The sequence below is a fragment of the Pelobates fuscus genome, chromosome 2 (genome assembly GCF_036172605.1).
Source record: "Pelobates fuscus isolate aPelFus1 chromosome 2, aPelFus1.pri, whole genome shotgun sequence".
Classification (NCBI taxonomy): domain Eukaryota; kingdom Metazoa; phylum Chordata; class Amphibia; order Anura; family Pelobatidae; genus Pelobates; species Pelobates fuscus.
In genome coordinates this window covers 121,054,611-121,071,820 of record NC_086318.1, presented here as the reverse complement: position 1 = coordinate 121,071,820, position 17,210 = coordinate 121,054,611, and the positions used below count along the sequence as shown (strand labels likewise).

Below are 17,210 nucleotides of genomic sequence, written 5' to 3'. Positions count from 1 at the left end.
TTCCTAATCATCATCTGGTTCCTCAACAATTGGAACCGTTTTCATGGTCTTAGGGGCCGGGGCAGGCTTGGGAAACTTTTTGGGCTCCCCTGTAGGAAACTTTTTGGGCTCCCCCGGTTCCCTTTTGGGTTCTGGACAGTCACTTCTGTAGTGTCCCTTAGCCCCACAATTAAAACATGACACGTCCTCTAACTTGACACCCTTGGTGCCAGGGGTGATGGGGGTGGCACGGGCCACCATGAGAGGAGCTGAATTGGGTCTTCTGGGGGTTTGGGCAGATTCCAAACCTCTAGCAACTAGGAGTAACGTATCTAGGGGAACAACCTTGTATTCAGGGCGTGCAGCAATGATTCCCTTGCGTATGGAATCTTTAACACCTTGGACAAACGCACCTGATAGCATTTGTGAATGAATTTTGTCAGTGAGATCAAATCCCAAATCTGTAAACATTTGATATAATCTTGCATGAAACCTTTCCACTGATTCTCCTTTGTCTTGCACAACATCAGTAAGGCCAGCAGCTTGATCTGCAAGTTTATCCTTAGCCCAATCTCTCAATTGATTGCAAAAGGTTACTCCGGAGGGATAATCAACATCACTTGTAAGCAGGTCTGTACTGAGGTGGCGGGCCATGCTGGGCCAATATGCATCCCCTGCTTTAATAGCACAAATGCTCAGTAGGTCACGCCAGGCGGCGGAATAAGTCTTTTGTATCTGAACTATCCCTCGGTAAAAAGGCATAGGCTGTTTCTCTGGGTCAGGGAGAGATTTCATTAAAGCACTAGCTTGTGTGGGGTTAAAAGCGACATATTTAGGAGGGGCCTGTTCTCCCCGACCCTGATGGCCGAAGGGATCTTCAATAGAACGGTGAGCTCTCGCAGCCTCCATTGAAACCTGGGACAGCCTGTCATCCTCTCCCTCATCTAGCTCTATTATCTGGGACCTTCTGCGTGAGGGGATCACCTGAGGAGACAGGGCCGGGGGATAGGAGGGAGCTCCGGAGGCGGGAGTTGCCATTGGGTCATAATCTTGGGACCGGTAATCACCGGGAAGCACCGGCATCAGGGGTGCTGAATGGCTGGGGGCCGCCATATTGGAGGCGGGGAAGGAAGTTGCATTGGGGTTAAGGGGAGATGTGGCGGCCATGTTGGATGTGGGCACATCCGGGGCAGACTGAACCGGACTGGGCATGACCGGAACCTGGGGAGTGGCTTGGGGAAAGGGGTATGGCCAGTGAGGATAGGGGTATGGGAAGGGGTATGGCCAGGTCATTTGGGTGGGAGTTGGGGCGGAACCTGGAGTGGGCAGTGAGGTTGGGGAGGGATTAGCAGAGGGGGTGGGAAACTGGGCTGTGGTCGGGGCGGGCGAGGGAGAGGATGGGGAAGAGTCAGTAAAGGTGCCTGAGGGAGGAGGAGCCGGAGTGGGATCAGCAAGATTGACAGTGGCAGGAGAGGAGGGGTTAGTGAACTGGGCAGATGCAGATGGGAGGGTAGGATTATCTCCGGAGACAAAGTGTGAGGAAGGAATGGCAGATGAGATGTTAGCATTAGACACAGAAGGTGGCTTGGGGATGGATGAGGATGATGGGAATGTTAGGGAAGGAGAAGGGGAAAAGTAGGATCCATCAGAATTTAGGACCGGGCAAACGGGAGAGGTGACGGGATGGGGATTGGGAGGATTGGGAGTGGGACACATAGTCAGCTGGCAATCTCCCATTGCTGACTGGACCTTTGGGATAGACATCCCCCGGGCGCCATTTTGGGGCGCTGGCTGAGGAAGAGCCCCAGCAACACAATTATTATGGTACACAAACAATTTCACACCCTTGTGAATTATTTCTTCCTCAACCCAACCTTCTTGCTGAATAGCCTTTGCTACTCTGTACCATGCTTCAGCTGTTTTTAATAAATTATAATTTGCAAGCTTGCCTTTCTTTTCCATCAACAATCTACGCCAACTTTCTGGTTGTAATCTACCACATGTCGGCACAGCTATTTTACAAACTTTTGCAATCTTTTCAACACCTTTAACCATCTCCTCACCCTCTCTGTCATCAACTAAATCACATGCTAACCAGCCCTTACTGGGCTTACCTAAATCCTGCCCCATAATCCCTTCTCCCCTACACCAGCGTCCCAGATATAGGGAAAGATAAGGAAAATTGAACCAGAACGTCTACAATGCTCGACTGCCACCTGAGAATCGTGGGTCTTTCTCAAGTGCGTCTTCCCAAAACGTAGACTAGTCACTGAATCCGCCTACCCGGGGTGGTAGACACGGATTGGAGCGAGGTGAGAAGTGTGTGACCAATCACTTCTCTATTAAGAGGAATGGGAGTGGATAGTACAATAGTACAGGAAGTGTAGGAAAGGTAAAGAGTAAGGGAAGGAAAATCCTTAGAGACAGATACAGGAGTTTAAATGACTCCACATTAAACAAACAAGACAACAATACAATTGAAATACAGTGCATGCATCACAGTTCAAATGAAATCAACAGTAATCCCTTTCCTTCTACATGTGCTTACTCCAAAGTCACCTTTCTCAACCTCGTAGTGTCCCCGCTCGGAGAATGACTTCCTCAAGTCTCACTACCAGCGGCCAAGGATAACAGCTAACACCGGTCCGAAATCCTTTCTAGCCTCCCTCGTTACAGCAGTCCACTTAAAGTGGCCACGCCACCCTCACTCCCGTAGTGCCCTTATAAAACCCACTCTATAAGTCTCACTACCACGTGATGCGGAAAACAAGCAATGCCTGCCTGAATCCCCCCAGGAAACTGAGTCCCCTGCCACAAGGCTAAGTCTCCTATCACAATTAAACTAATCAGTGGACCTTTCAACTCAACTAGAGCCGAAGGGTCCGGGTCAGGACGTCCCCAACTCAACTAGAGCTGGATGGTCCGGGTCAGGACGTCCCCAACTCAACTAGAGCTGGATGGTCCGAAAGCGCACAGTGAAGCTAGCTAGGCTATCAAAGTGACACAAAATTGGATCACAGGAAACTATGATTCTACACAGATCCCACAATTCCACAAACTTCTTTTTCCTTACAGCCACAGCCACGAGGCTCCTAAAAGAAGTAAACAGGCAAAGAAGACCCCCAGGAACACATCCACAGGTCAACCCCCCTTTTTCCCTACAGCCACAAACACGTGGCTCCTAAAAGGAGTAAAACAGGCAACAGGACTCCAGGCAAACCCCCCGGGTCCACCCTCCCCTTTATCCCAAAAAGGGGAAAACAGACAAACATTCAGCCCGGGCAACCAAACTAGACACACCCAGGCAACAGATAGACTAAATGCAGGTAACAAATGGGTAATAAGACTCCGGGCAAGATATTACCTGTCTTTGATGTCCTCCCGGGAAGCAGTCACAGACACGTGGACGGGTCAATCAAAGGGGCCGGAACGTACCGGTGGCTCTGCAGAAGTCTCTACCGTGTAACTGGAGGTGATCAGTCTCCCTTTCCTTCCCCCTGGATTCCTCCGTCCACCCTTGTCTTCCTTAGGACGGCTCACCGGCCAGACATAGCCCGGAGTCCCTGTTCGGGCGCCAAAGTTGTTATGGTACTTTTTCAGTAAACCAAAATGTTTAAGTGTCTATCTGTTCCTGTCCAAATTAAAGAGAATTGAATTGCGTATATACGCTGAAGTAATTCAGTCTGACACACGGAGTTCAGGTTAAAATAACTTCGAGGAAATTTATTGGCAAGTGCAGAATCAGCGGGCGCGCAGGCCCTTTTAAGAGACATTTTCGTCATCATTGATTATCAAGATATCAGTGAATAAACATCATTAATTGGATTAATTGTTAAGTGTCTGGGTTAGTGTCCACCTATCAATATAATTAATTGGATCAAAAGCTAAGTGGTTAGTTCCGTGTCCACCCACCAAGAGGTGGTACTTTTTCGGACACGGGTGGGGGACAAGGGGTCTTAAGCGTCATTTTACTCGGTCGGTGATGTCAAATCTCGTGGTTAGGTGCAAGGTCTCTTATGAATAGAACATTTCATTACTACTGTGTTCTCGTGGCCTTTAAATTATACTTTGTTGCGAGTTAGGGGAAATTCAACAGTTCCTGGGTTAGTCATATCCTTATGGAGAATACTGTCCTTGTCTATTGTATTAGATGTGCTGAGAAATACTGTCATGTAATGTAGTTTTCATATGAAGAAGTCAGGTTATGAGGACAAAATGGAGGATTTGTCACAGTATCAGGTTAATACAGAGTTAGAGCAGCAATTCAATGTAAATACAATAAGATTTTTTTAATAATTCTACATCAGTTGTACTTTAGAGATCTGAAGTGTCCCTTTAAGGCGTTTTGCAGCTGATATTAAAAGGAAAGAGGGAAGAAAAATAAATAAAAGCCATCTCTAATTTATTTGAAAAAAGAAAACGAAATGGGAAACACATTAGTTTGCTTTCGCACAGTTAGTCTTGTAATGAGCGAATATCAGAATTCCTGTAATCAATGTCCACGATTAGGTGCCATTTAGATTACCTACCACTCTGTCATAGAATTCTTCTGTCACACTTGAAGGATCAAGTTAAGAATTTAATGAACTGTTCAGGTGAAAGAGACCTTGAGTTTTGAAATGATAGTGTTTACATTTGATGACCTTCCAGATTTCATAAAGTTTATTTATGAATGCGTCCTCTTTCTTATAATTGAGTTCATAACTATTTATATATTCTGTCTTTTCTGCAGTGGCATCACACTTGGTTTCTTAATTTAATGCACATCAGTTGATCAGGCAGATTTTTGCTATTTTAGGCATGGCATGGCTGTGATGTTAGAAGACACACATCGCAGTGAATTGTTTGTACCAGCTCAGTCTTATTTAGCATCATTAATGCATTCACTACCCAAAAATGAATGTTATTTAAAAAAAAACAAAAAAAAAAAACTGTTTGTTTATATATTAGTGTACTAGGCATCTATACCCCAACATCATGTATACATGATTAGCACTGTGGTAAACAAAATATGTTTAACGCAAACAAATGTGTTTTCCAAATATTCCCTTACCCGTAATGCGCCAAGGACATGGCGCATGATATCAAATGTGGACAATGGGAAACAATGTCGTTAGGCTGTGAATGTTGATGCTGTGGCCTCTCCAGCGTAAATTTTGAAGCATGAATTACGTCTACACCCATAACGATACATGGTGTTGCATATGCGCCTATAGAGACGCCGCGCGTCATCTTATTGATCTGTGCTGGCTTACGACTCCACAGTGATTGATAGGTGTGCCTCACCTCCGCCAGCAGAGTGATTTCACTCAGTATGTGCAGTGTTTAAAACAGAAATGCTGCATGTACAGACTCAAATCCACTGAAGGGGTCATGGTATTAGAATAACCCTTTAAACAACCACACATTTGCTTAGAAATGAGCTTGTGTTGGTGAAAATGTTTTGGCCGTGCTCAAAGTGACTTTTCAATAATGTAAAGTCTGCCGTCTGAACACATATCTAGACAAACACCCTTAAACACATGTCTTGGCCAAATGTTGGGACATATACATGACTGACTTCTGCCACTAATATTAATTCATATAAATGCCTACCTCAATAATTATTTCCGATTACACATTCATTTATAAATGCAGGGCTTGCTTTTTCTTTTTCTTCCTCATAGAAGCTGTTGTTTTCTCTTGATTCATCTGCCATTAGAGCTTTTATAAGTTTATAATTAATAATTATGGTATACTATTAAATCTATGGAGGTTTAACCCCTTAAGGACCAAACTTCTGGAATAAAAGGGAATCATGACATGTCACACATGTCATGTGTCCTTAAGGGGTTAAACTAGAAAGCCTTAGAAATCTCCTTTTTAGATTGTTTTAAAAGGGCACTCAAAGCACTGTAACCACTGTAGGCCGTTGTAGAGTGTTAGCATGCTCCAGTCAGCTTTATTCAGTATGTCCAACCTGCAGTTAAAGCAGATGAATAATTGTCCTTTCCTCTCTCACAAGACAGATAGCACTGATAAGGTATTAAAAAGTAAATAACCAAGCATTCAACAGAAGCCAGAAAACCCTTTCTTATGGTTAAAAAAAAATCCATCAAATTTTTCTTTTCAAGTTATTAATAACTGTTCGTTCTGTCTTTTTTAGGAATCCATTAAATCTTTCTTTTTTGTTTTTAGCTTTTCCATTTCCTGAATTAACTATTCAGTGGTTTTAAAAGCTGCTGTAATGTTTGATAAACATGTCAGTAATTTAAAAAAGAAATAAAAAAAGAAATAATATATATAAACAGGATTTGTTACCATTTATCGATGGGATAAGTAGGGGTAATTATGGGTTTAACTTCACTTTTTTTTCTCATCTTATGCATGTGTCTTTAAGCTTCACAAAGCTATTTTATAAGGTATTCTATGATATCATTTTAAATAACCTGAGATAATTTTCATTATTTGCATTGTTTTTGACTTTACCCCCCCCCCCCATAACCACCAGTAGTGTATGGTAGAGCTTGCCATGCACATTCCTTTTGGCATTAAAGGAACACTATAGTCACCAGAACAACTACAGAGAAGAGGCAGTGTTTACATTGCCCCACAAGGACACATTGGTGCTTCCTGGGGGCAGTGCTGCACAGTCAGATAATGATGTCAGCCAAACACTGACCACCTATTAAAATAAATATTACGTACTCTTATTCTTAATAGGCAGCCAGTGGTATGCTGAGCTTTAGCAGACTGTCTGGCAAATCTTCCTGATACTGTGTGTTCCAAATGTAAATTATTTATCAAGAGCAGTCCCATCAGTTGATGATGGCATACTTAGTGATTCAAGAACAGTATTCCTCGGGCTCCCTTACTGTGGAATTGTGGGTTCTACAAGTGAATGTGTCTTCCAGCCCTGTGCCTTAACTTAACGTCTGTTATGGTCATTTTTAACATATGGAAACAAATGAATTTTACATACTGTAAATCTTTATCTTCCATAGTACAAGCGGCAGCAGTGATTTCCATTTCTGCAATAAATCGGAAATAAAATGGATCCCTCGGCCCTCTGTTAGCATTTCATTTACTGGAGGGCCCAGGGTCTTGTTACCCTTTTATATGGCGAGGAGAGAGAATAATATGGGGGTGTGGACAGCATTTTTGTTCTTAACCTTTTCAGTTCTACCTATTCTCTGTTGAGAAGAGAGGGCAACTACTTGTGTTATGTGCTGCTTGTACAATATGGAGAATTACATTTACAGTTAGTAATATTTGGCGTGGGCGTAAGATCTCAGATGCCCATTCAGGAATCGAGATCTTGCTGCAAAGTGAAATGTTATAATTCCCCCAAATAATAAGCATCTGCCTATAAATAACCTCTGTATAACTACAGGAATTAAAAATGCAACTTTATGCTGATTTTTTTTTTTTATTTTTTTTTTAAACGTTTATATCTCAGACGCAGCCTCTGAACTACATTTCCCATGGTGCTCATTTAGGTAGCCTAAAGCCAGTTTCAAGTCACATTTAGTTGCAATCACAGAAAATCACTTGTTTATGACTTTCATTTTAGTTATTTTTTTCCAATAATGGTTATGCTGCTTCCAAAATATTTCGATTTTCCGTCCAATGTTTGACAAGATAGATTCAACTTGACATGTTCGGTTAAAATAGCAAATGTCAGTTTAATTTTAAAATGTGATGGAGAATTTAGCTGAATTTATATATTTATTTATTTTTCTATCCATTGACATTCACTTGAAGATATGCTTGGAGTGTGGAGAAGATTACTGTCCTGGATGCTTTGCCAAAATTCACCAGAAGGGGGCATTAAAACTTCACAGATCTATGCCTATTCAGGTACCATATTTTCCATAAACTTACTCATCTGAACAGTAATGCATTTTTAACCTGTTTTTTCAAGATGAACAGATTATACAAATGTGGTTTTGCCTTGTTTTGTTTTTATTTTATAAAAGCTATTTTTACCTTAGTGCAGTGATTCGCTTTGTGCATTATTTGAAAAGATACTACATCATATCTGATCCCCTACAAAATTGTTTAAACATCATAATTTATAGTGTTTGCAATATGTAAACATTGAGTTACATGTTTGTTTATAACTCTTTTCTTGTTAGAATATTCCTCACGGCATCATGCACACCCTTGTAAGCTAAATATATCCGAGGAAGTCAGATTTATATAACCTTGGTATGAATTACCTGGCATTGCTGCGTTTTTTTTTTGTTTTTTTTTTTATCTATTTGCATGCAGATGAGTTATTTGGTGACTTACAAACTGTCTCCCTTACAGAAAATAGCTTCTGTTAGCAAGTTTACATTATAATGTGAATCACAGTTATGTAAAACTCTTTTGTTAAAAAAAAAAAATATATATATATATATTAGACAAATGCAACTGCAACTGTAATAAAAATATTAATTGCCAGAAACCATTAACATCATCTCAGTTTTGTGGCTGCGCTTTCGGTTTTGAAAGTTAATCAGGTATGATAAAATTATACAATTTAATGAGCATGTAGCAAATTACAGTCTTGAACAATTACAAGGCACCTGTCTTTTATGTTGCACTCATTTGAGAATTATCATGACACAATCTTTATTTTATTTTTCATGTATATATAGTGGTGTGAAGCTATCTCCCATCCCCATCCAAATCAGATTTTCTTTTTCTTTTTTTAAATAAATATGTTTTGGCATATCAATACTCTTATGAATACCATTTATTATAGTATTACAGTTATACAAACACTCATGATGCCGTAGTATGTAATTACCATCATGTTTAACCAGGTAAAACATAATTGAGAGTGATTGGCATTACTGTTCAGTGCCTACATTGCGTTAAGGTTCCACCATTGTTCTAGACCCTTTGTAGTGTAACTCCTGCCACTCTCTGCCAGTGAGAGTCATTGGGTTTGCTGTACCCAGCATTTCCAGCATGTCCACTGTTCAAATTAGGTAAGCAGACTATCCATTAGTGTTATAGGTTGCAACAGTGTACCACCTCTCTTGATAGGGACACTCTAGGCACCATAACCACTTCACCTCATTGAATGTTGTGGTGCCTGGAGTTCCCTAGCACCTTCTCACTTTTCAGTGTTAAACTGATTTTAGAAAAGTTTAACACTGAATGCGGGTCCAGTTGCGCTTGTGGCTCTGCCGCTGGTGTGGAGTGTACTTCAGACTTAGCCTTACCAACATATATTAGTTATAGATTGCAGTGATAAGCTCTCAGCCTATATCTGATGCCTATTGCTCTCATGCTCTAAAAAAAGTCCCACTTTGTGGGTCCAATATAAGCCTGGCTCTGTCATCCAATTCACAGTAGCAGTCCAAGAAAGTAAGCATCCAGCACACCACTATTGGTGAAGAGCACTACAATTTTATTGTGGTTCCACGCTAATAAATATAGGAATGCTCGTATTTTCCAGAATGCAGGTAGTGCCAAAGATAAGATACTATAGTATAAACATAAAAATATAAAAGTAGGAACATTAAAATATAAAGATAAAAATACCAAAAGGTTAGGCACAGTGTCAAATGCAGCAGTAGATCTTCTAGGTGTAGTTTGGAGCTCTATGGCATGCCTCGTTTCCACTGAGCGGATCAGTTCGGTTCGGTACGGTACGGTTCGCTATTTTGGGTTTCCATTATGAAAGTGGTCAATATAAGCGAACCGTACCGATCCATTCAGGGTCCTGCTTCAGATGTAGGGCCATAGAAAATGGAACGGTTCAGTTAGGGCGGAGCTACTATACAATCCATTGATTGGTGGACAGGAAGAGCATTTTTTCTAAACCCCGCATGGCCCTGAAGGTCTGACTTGCAGTGGAAACGCTCACCAGAATGGGCTGGTCCATTCTAAACCTTCCAAACTGTACCCACCCGAACCGATCCGCTCAGTGGAAACAAGGCATGAGTAGCTTTGCTTAGTCCCAGCATATGAAACAAACGCAAAGATAAAGGTGGACCAATAGTGCAATATGATAATGTGCAATTGGACAAATGACTCTGAAAATAGATGTCAACTCACATATGGTAGAGCAATAACCAGCTCTCTGATTTTTGTACACAGTAGTAAATCACAGCTGGGTAATGTTGAGGTAGATTATGTGGAATGACAAAAGAAGCAGCCAATAGTGCTCTCTATATAAGTAAGTAGTAGTAAGATAATTGGAAATATAATTACAATAAAATAAGCAGACTGACTGCTCAATGATTCAGGCTTGAGTGGTATAATCCACACCATGGATTCTTTGGTCGATTGTCAGCAGAAGGTGATAATTCCAGATGTCAGGTTAAAGGGAGTTGGAGTGGTCTGGGTGCCAACTACTACTACCCTTAACCCTGCAAGTGTAATTATTGCAGTTTTTTTATCAACTGCAATAATTACCTTGCAGGGTTAACTCCACTAGAGGGCACTTCCTGGAATATAGCACAGAAAACCTGTGCTAGAGCGTCGCTGGACGTCCTCACGCTGTCTCCAGCGTCGCTCATTTCCCCATAGGAAAGCAATGAAAAGCATTTTAATTGCTTTCCTATAGAGAGCGCTAATGCTCTCGCCAGCCGGCGAGCGGGATCAGTCTCACCCACCCGCTGACGTAATGAAGAGGAGTAGTGGCGGTGGAGGAAGAAGAAACGACGTGGGACATGTCGCTGCCTCTGGTAAGTCACTGAAGGGTTTTTCACCCCTTCAGCAACTGGGGATTGGGAGGTGGGAGCAGTGGTGTATTTTGGATTTGTGCTGCCCTAGGCATGACTAAATTCGGGCACCCAGAAAATCTAAATTTGCCCCCCCCCCCAATTCGTGTCAATGCCATTTTTTTGACTGACAGACACATGCCCTCATTGATACATGCACTGATATACACTCACTGACAGATACACAGTCATTGGCACACACATACAGTCATTGGCACACACTGTTTAACCAACACACACTTTCACTGACAGACACACACAGACACAGGCACACACTCTCAGTTACACATAAAATAACATACAAACACTGACACACACTCACAAGCACACCCATTCTCACTCACAGACACACACTGACAGCTACACTCACTTACTCACAGTAAGGTGGACAGCCCCAGATACCCGAGGCAAACAAGACATTTGTCTGGGAGCTTGGGGTGGCATTTTTTGGCACCCCCCCCCCCCTCAAAGTGCCGCCCTAGGCAAATGCCTTGTTTGCCTTGTGGTAAATACATCCCTGGGTGGGAGGGAGAGGGGACCTGCAGTGCCAGGAAAACAGATTGTTTTCCTGGCACTGGAAAGTCCCTTTAAATATAAAAATAGCTGTTAAAGTATATGGCCATAAACAGGTAATTAGATAGCCAAAAAATACTTTATTAACAGAAATAAAAACCACAACACCTTTCTCCCTCTAGGGCTTTCTCATATTATACTCAGCCTGGTATGAGAATGTTGTCACACAAAGCAAGAATAAGGGTACTTCTTTGCAGTTCCCGAATACCTTAGTAGTCTTCAAAGAACATGGCGCAATAATAACGGAGCAACTTAAAACACTGGTTGTACATTAATGAGCACCTTTGCCTCTGAAATCACTGTTCTCATTTTTATGTATTTGGAGAATTTTGTCTTTGGAACTGCATTACAATCCAAGCAAGATGATATCTGTCCTAATGATGCCTTTAAAAAATAAAATATGGTAATTTCACCAATATTTGTCTATTAATACTTTGTGTGCCAACATTGCTGTGCAATATGTTGGACACCCATTAGGTGCTGCAAGTGTTAAATGTGGTCTGTCTAATGCAATAGTACTCCTACTGAGTCTTTACAAGCTAGTTTGGTAGGATGATTGCCTGTTGATGCCTAGATAGTAATTTAGACTTATAGCTGCCTACTGCACTTTAGCTTATACTTGCCAAGCACTGTTGGCATCAAAACATAAATCGATAGCTTGTCTGGGGAGCTAATATGGTCACTTCATTTTGCATGGTTTGCTGATAAATGAACTGATCAAAGTATACGAAATCCTAAACCCATTTTGTATTTCAACTGCTAAGATTACAAAGTGCAATTAGATTGATACATATAAAGTAATGTTAAATATTAAAAGAACTGTTACATGAGAAGCTTATTAATTACACGATTAGTTCAGTTCACATGAATATATATAGAAATATAACATTGCACATGTATGAATTTTTGCCTTGACGTAAAATACATTGTATTATCAATAATTGCAATCTCCTGAGATGAATTAATAAAATAATTATTTACATATATTGCAGTGATGATTGCATAGTGCAACAAAGTCTGATCTATCTGTCACACTGCAGAATGTGCTTTCTTAAAAATTGGCCTGTTTGTTTTTCTGTGGGGCGGTGTAAAGCTGAAGGTTTTAAAGATACATGACTGTTTCTAATATGGGTTGAGTATGGCTGTTTTGACAAATTGACTAAATACTATTTATCTCACATGGAAATCGTTTAATTGCCCTAGAGTTTGCTGCCAAACCTGAAGCTTGCAAGGCCAGAGAGTTTACTGGTGTGCGTATTAACTGTTACGGGGGAGATCTCCATGTGCTGTTCAAGGGCAAAGGGCTATATAAGTAGCAATCACCATGGAAAGCAATATAATATCTCAACATTTAACACTTCACACCCAGTGAAGCAGCTGTCTTGTCTTGATAAATCTACCTCAATTATGAGCATCAAAGTAACAGGTGGAATCGATATGATTATGGTCACCAGAAAGGCATATACCTGTTACAGATATAGGCTTGCAGATTTCCAACTATCTGGCTTTGCTCATGTTCATATAAGTGTTTCTTCCCCTAATATTATTAAAAGCTCACATTTTATTAACTTTCCATTACTCCTGACTCCTGCTGAGAGCATCAATCATGTTTTCTGTGGGTGTTATGCTTGCTGTAAGATACCCCTTCCCTGCATACCCCTGTTCTCCAACAATTTATGACAATTAAACTGTGTAAATAAAACGTATCTGTTCTCTCTCTCCATTCTAAGTTTGCCTGTCCAAGGCTGCTGTAATAACTCATTCTGGTTCTTGTTTTCAGTGCGGCTGCTGCTCTCACATATAGATGGGCCCTCTTCCCTACTTCCCCTTGCAGCCATTGCTTTCCTTTAGGCTGAATTCCAGTAGGAAAGCTGCTGCACAGAGCAGGGTTTCCCTGATAACAGACATGCAGAGTACTGCCTTCCTATCTCTGTGTTGATCAGCACAGGTTTGGCACTCTGAGCTGACTGAGAGGAGGGGGAAAGGGTTGTTGTTAACCTATGATTTTAGAGAAATCAGGACATTTGCTAGCACAATATATAGATGAAATGGGATTCTCTATCATTTAAGATGACATTGTATTTGTCAGATACCCTTTAACCCCTTAAGGACCAAACTTCTGGAATTAAAGGGAATCATGACATGTCACGCATGTCATGTGTCCTTAAGGGGTTAAAGACCCTTTGTCATCTTCTTTCTCTATTAGAGGTTCATCAGTGTTGACTAATTCATTGTTTGTTTCTCCACGAATAAGGCAGCTTAATTTTGTAGTGGGTCTTCTTAAATGCAGTTTCTGTTTTAACTTTGCTTGTATAATTTAGAAACTGATATCTTTTTATCTTTTTGTGTGTTTTTTTTTTATCACAATCAACCCATCATTGTATGCTACATTTCTTTTTTTCAAATAATCTTTCAAAAACAACAAATGTATGTTTAATGGAAAGCAGTTTGGACTCTCAGTAATCTTATTTTTTAGATTTGCTACTTTTTACAATTTGATGTACTACTAGATGGCAGAGGATCAAAATAGTCACGGAATGTGACATGCATTAAATGTTGAACTTTCCAATTCTAACGGTGCTAATCGTTAATAAGTCTAATGTGTGTGTGATATGTTTTGGGAATCGTTATTGAAGCTAAACTAATCAGTTCCCTGCTCACTAGCATTCAGAGCTGATTATGTGACTAATACTGTAGCGTAGGATCCATTGTTTATCCACTGGTGTCACGTGATTGCTGTTGAAATGCTGATCATGTAACCTTGCTAGAAGCTATCTTTAAAAGCAACACAGATTTTTTTTCCCAGGAATCACATAGGTAGTCCTGACCTAAATCGAGAATAATTTTATATTGGAAATTTAAAGGAAAATCCTAATAGTCTTTGCAGTCTTTAATTTTCCACATTTTGTTTTAACAGATTTCCAATTTCTTCCTGCTTATTTAAGACACAAAGCATTACTGCTAGCAATACACTTGTTAAAATGGAAATCCAATACATTTAAGTAAAGCTATAAGACCCAATCAGTTGTAATGCAAATTATGTGATATATGTGAGTAAAGAACGTTTCTTACAATGAATGACTTAAAAATAGTCAATTACATTCTTTTTAAAATTGCTCTAATTAAACTAAGGAAAGTTAATCCAAAGTCAGTCTTAAAGAAGCTTTGCAGTTAATGTTCCAGCTTAATTTACAGATTTAGCTAAATCCTAAACTGATTCTAGTATGATGTTAAAATACTCTTGTGGTTTTTCATTTATGTTGTTTGTGGAGGTATATGACCCACTTGGAAAATATTGTCTGCACAAAACATTAGAAAAGTTATTTTTATAATGGAAAAGTAATTGCTTTCTTCTGCTGTCAAGACACCTAATTGGAGACTTGCAGAAAACATGCGTTAATGGGACAATCTATCTAACGCTGTCTGCTTAAGTGAGCAACCTTTTAATTCCAATGTTTTATGGAGATGAGTATTTCATCAATCAGGAATATCCATTGGACATGCACTATTATAAACTGTTTGTCTTCGTGCCTAGTCAACATAATACTACTTTATTTTGTTTGAAAAACATGCAAAAGGCCTTCAAGAAAAAGAGAGAATATTAAAGTTCAATGACATTGCATTACATGTTAAGGGATGGACATCTTGGAGTAATCACAGAGCTACGGTAGATATGTTTACTTTAAAATTAATTAGATGATTATAATCAAGGGCACCAATGGAGAAAGCAATATGCATGGTTGTCAAAAATATACTTTTAAATGTGCATCTAAATGCTTCATTGCCTCTTATCTGAACCAAGATGAGAAGAACATAAAACGGTGTTCTTTTAACCCCTTAAAGACACATGACATGTGTGACATGTCATGATTCCCTTTTATTCCAGAAGTTTGGTCCTTAAAGGGTTAAAATGCAATATATATTACCCTTTTTCCAAGTCTTCTTGTACCTTTATTGGTAAATACTTGACCTGTCAGAATTGCTATATTGGTCAAATAAAGACAATCCCTCGAAAAAAGTGTTCCATGTAATAAAATAAATATATGGATTTTTTTTTTTTAACGGTTGCAAATAGTTACAGTAGAAAATTTAAATTAGACCCTTACTTCACTTAAATGTGTGGATGACAAGATTTTCTGCGGATAATTAAAACATACATCACACTAGCAAGATGGTCAGCAAACAGATATATGGCATGCTATTTTAACCTGATGTTTACTGTGTTCTGTACTCCAGTGCACATGGCTGCATGGTATTATTTTTTTAGGTTTGCATACTAGGCATTGTTTGATTGTACAGGGAGTGCAGAATTATTAGGCAAGTTGTATTTTTGAGGATTAATTTTATTATTGAACAACAACCATGTTCTCAATGAACCCAAAAAACTCATTAATATCAAAGCTGAATATTTTTGGAAGTAGTTTTCAGTTTCTTTTTAGTTATAGCTATTTTAGGGGGATATCTGTGTGTGCAGGTGACTATTACTGTGCATAATTATTAGGCAATTTAACAAAAAACAAATATATACCCATTTCAATTATTTATTTTTACCAGTGAAACCAATATAACATCTCAACATTCACAAATATACATTTCTGACATTCAAAAACATAACAAAAACAAATCAGTGACCAATATAGCCACCTTTCTTTGCAAGGACACTCAAAAGCCTGCCATCCATGGATTCTGTCAGTGTTTTGATCTGTTCACCATCAACATTGCGTGCAGCAGCAACCACAGCCTCCCAGACACTGTTCAGAGAGGTGTACTGTTTTCCCTCCTTGTAAACCTCACATTTGATGATGGACCACAGGTTCTCAATGGGGTTCAGATCAGGTGAACAAGGAGGCCATGTCATTAGATTTTCTTCTTTTATACCCTTTCTTGCCAGCCATGCTGTGGAGTACTTGGACGCGTGTGATGGAGCATTGTCCTGCATGAAAATCATGTTTTTCTTGAAGGATGCAGACTTCTTCCTGTACCACTGCTTGAAGAAGGTGTCTTCCAGAAACTGGCAGTAGGACTGGGAGTTGAGCTTGACTCCATCCTCAACCCGAAAAGGCCCCACAAGCTCATCTTTGATGATACCAGCCCAAACCAGTACTCCACCTCCACCTTGCTGGCGTCTGAGTCGGACTGGAGCTCTCTGCCCTTTACCAATCCAGCCACGGGCCCATCCATCTGGCCCATCAAGACTCACTCTCATTTCATCAGTCCATAAACCCTTAGAAAAATCAGTCTTGAGATATTTCTTGGCCCAGTCTTGACGTTTCAGCTTGTGTGTCTTGTTCAGTGGTGGTCGTCTTTCAGCCTTTCTTACCTTGGCCATGTCTCTGAGTATTGCACACCTTGTGCTTTTGGGCACTCCAGTGATGTTGCAGCTCTGAAATATGGCCAAACTGGTGTCAAGTGGCATCTTGGCAGCTGCACGCCTGACTTTTCTCAGTTCACGGGCAGTTATTTTGCGCCTTGGTTTTTCCACACGCTTCTTGCGACCCTGTTGACTATTTTGAATGAAACGCTTGATTGTTCGATGATCACGCTTCAGAAGCTTTGCAATTTTAAGAGTGTTGCATCCCTCTGCAAGATATCTCACTATTTTTGACTTTTCTGAGCCTGTCAAGTCCTTCTTTTGACCCATTTTGCCAAAGGAAAGGAAGTTGCCTAATAATTATGCACACCTGATATAGGGTGTTGATGTCATTAGACCACACCCCTTCTCATTACAGAGATGCACATCACCTAATATGCTTAATTGGTAGTAGGCTTTCGAGCCTATACAGCTTGGAGTAAGACAACATGCATAAAGAGGATGATGTGGTCAAAATACTCATTTGCCTAATAATTCTGCACTCCCTGTACTTGGAAATGTTGAACTAACAGGGGAATACTTTATATTTACCTACTGAATCTTCAACTAAAAATAACCTTTTTATCTGTAACATTTGCAAGCTA

General features: G+C 40.2%; 1 protein-coding gene across 2 annotated transcripts in view; it reads left to right on the top strand.

The window, feature by feature from the left end:
- ZBBX (zinc finger B-box domain containing) overlaps positions 1 to 17,210 on the top strand; it is a 156,021-nt gene that overhangs the window by 39,853 nt on the left and 98,958 nt on the right. For both annotated transcript variants that reach the window (XM_063441033.1, XM_063441032.1), the window contains exon 7: positions 7,723 to 7,818. In XM_063441033.1, the coding sequence (XP_063297103.1) occupies positions 7,723 to 7,818 (96 nt within the window). The remainder of the gene's footprint in view (positions 1 to 7,722; positions 7,819 to 17,210) is intronic.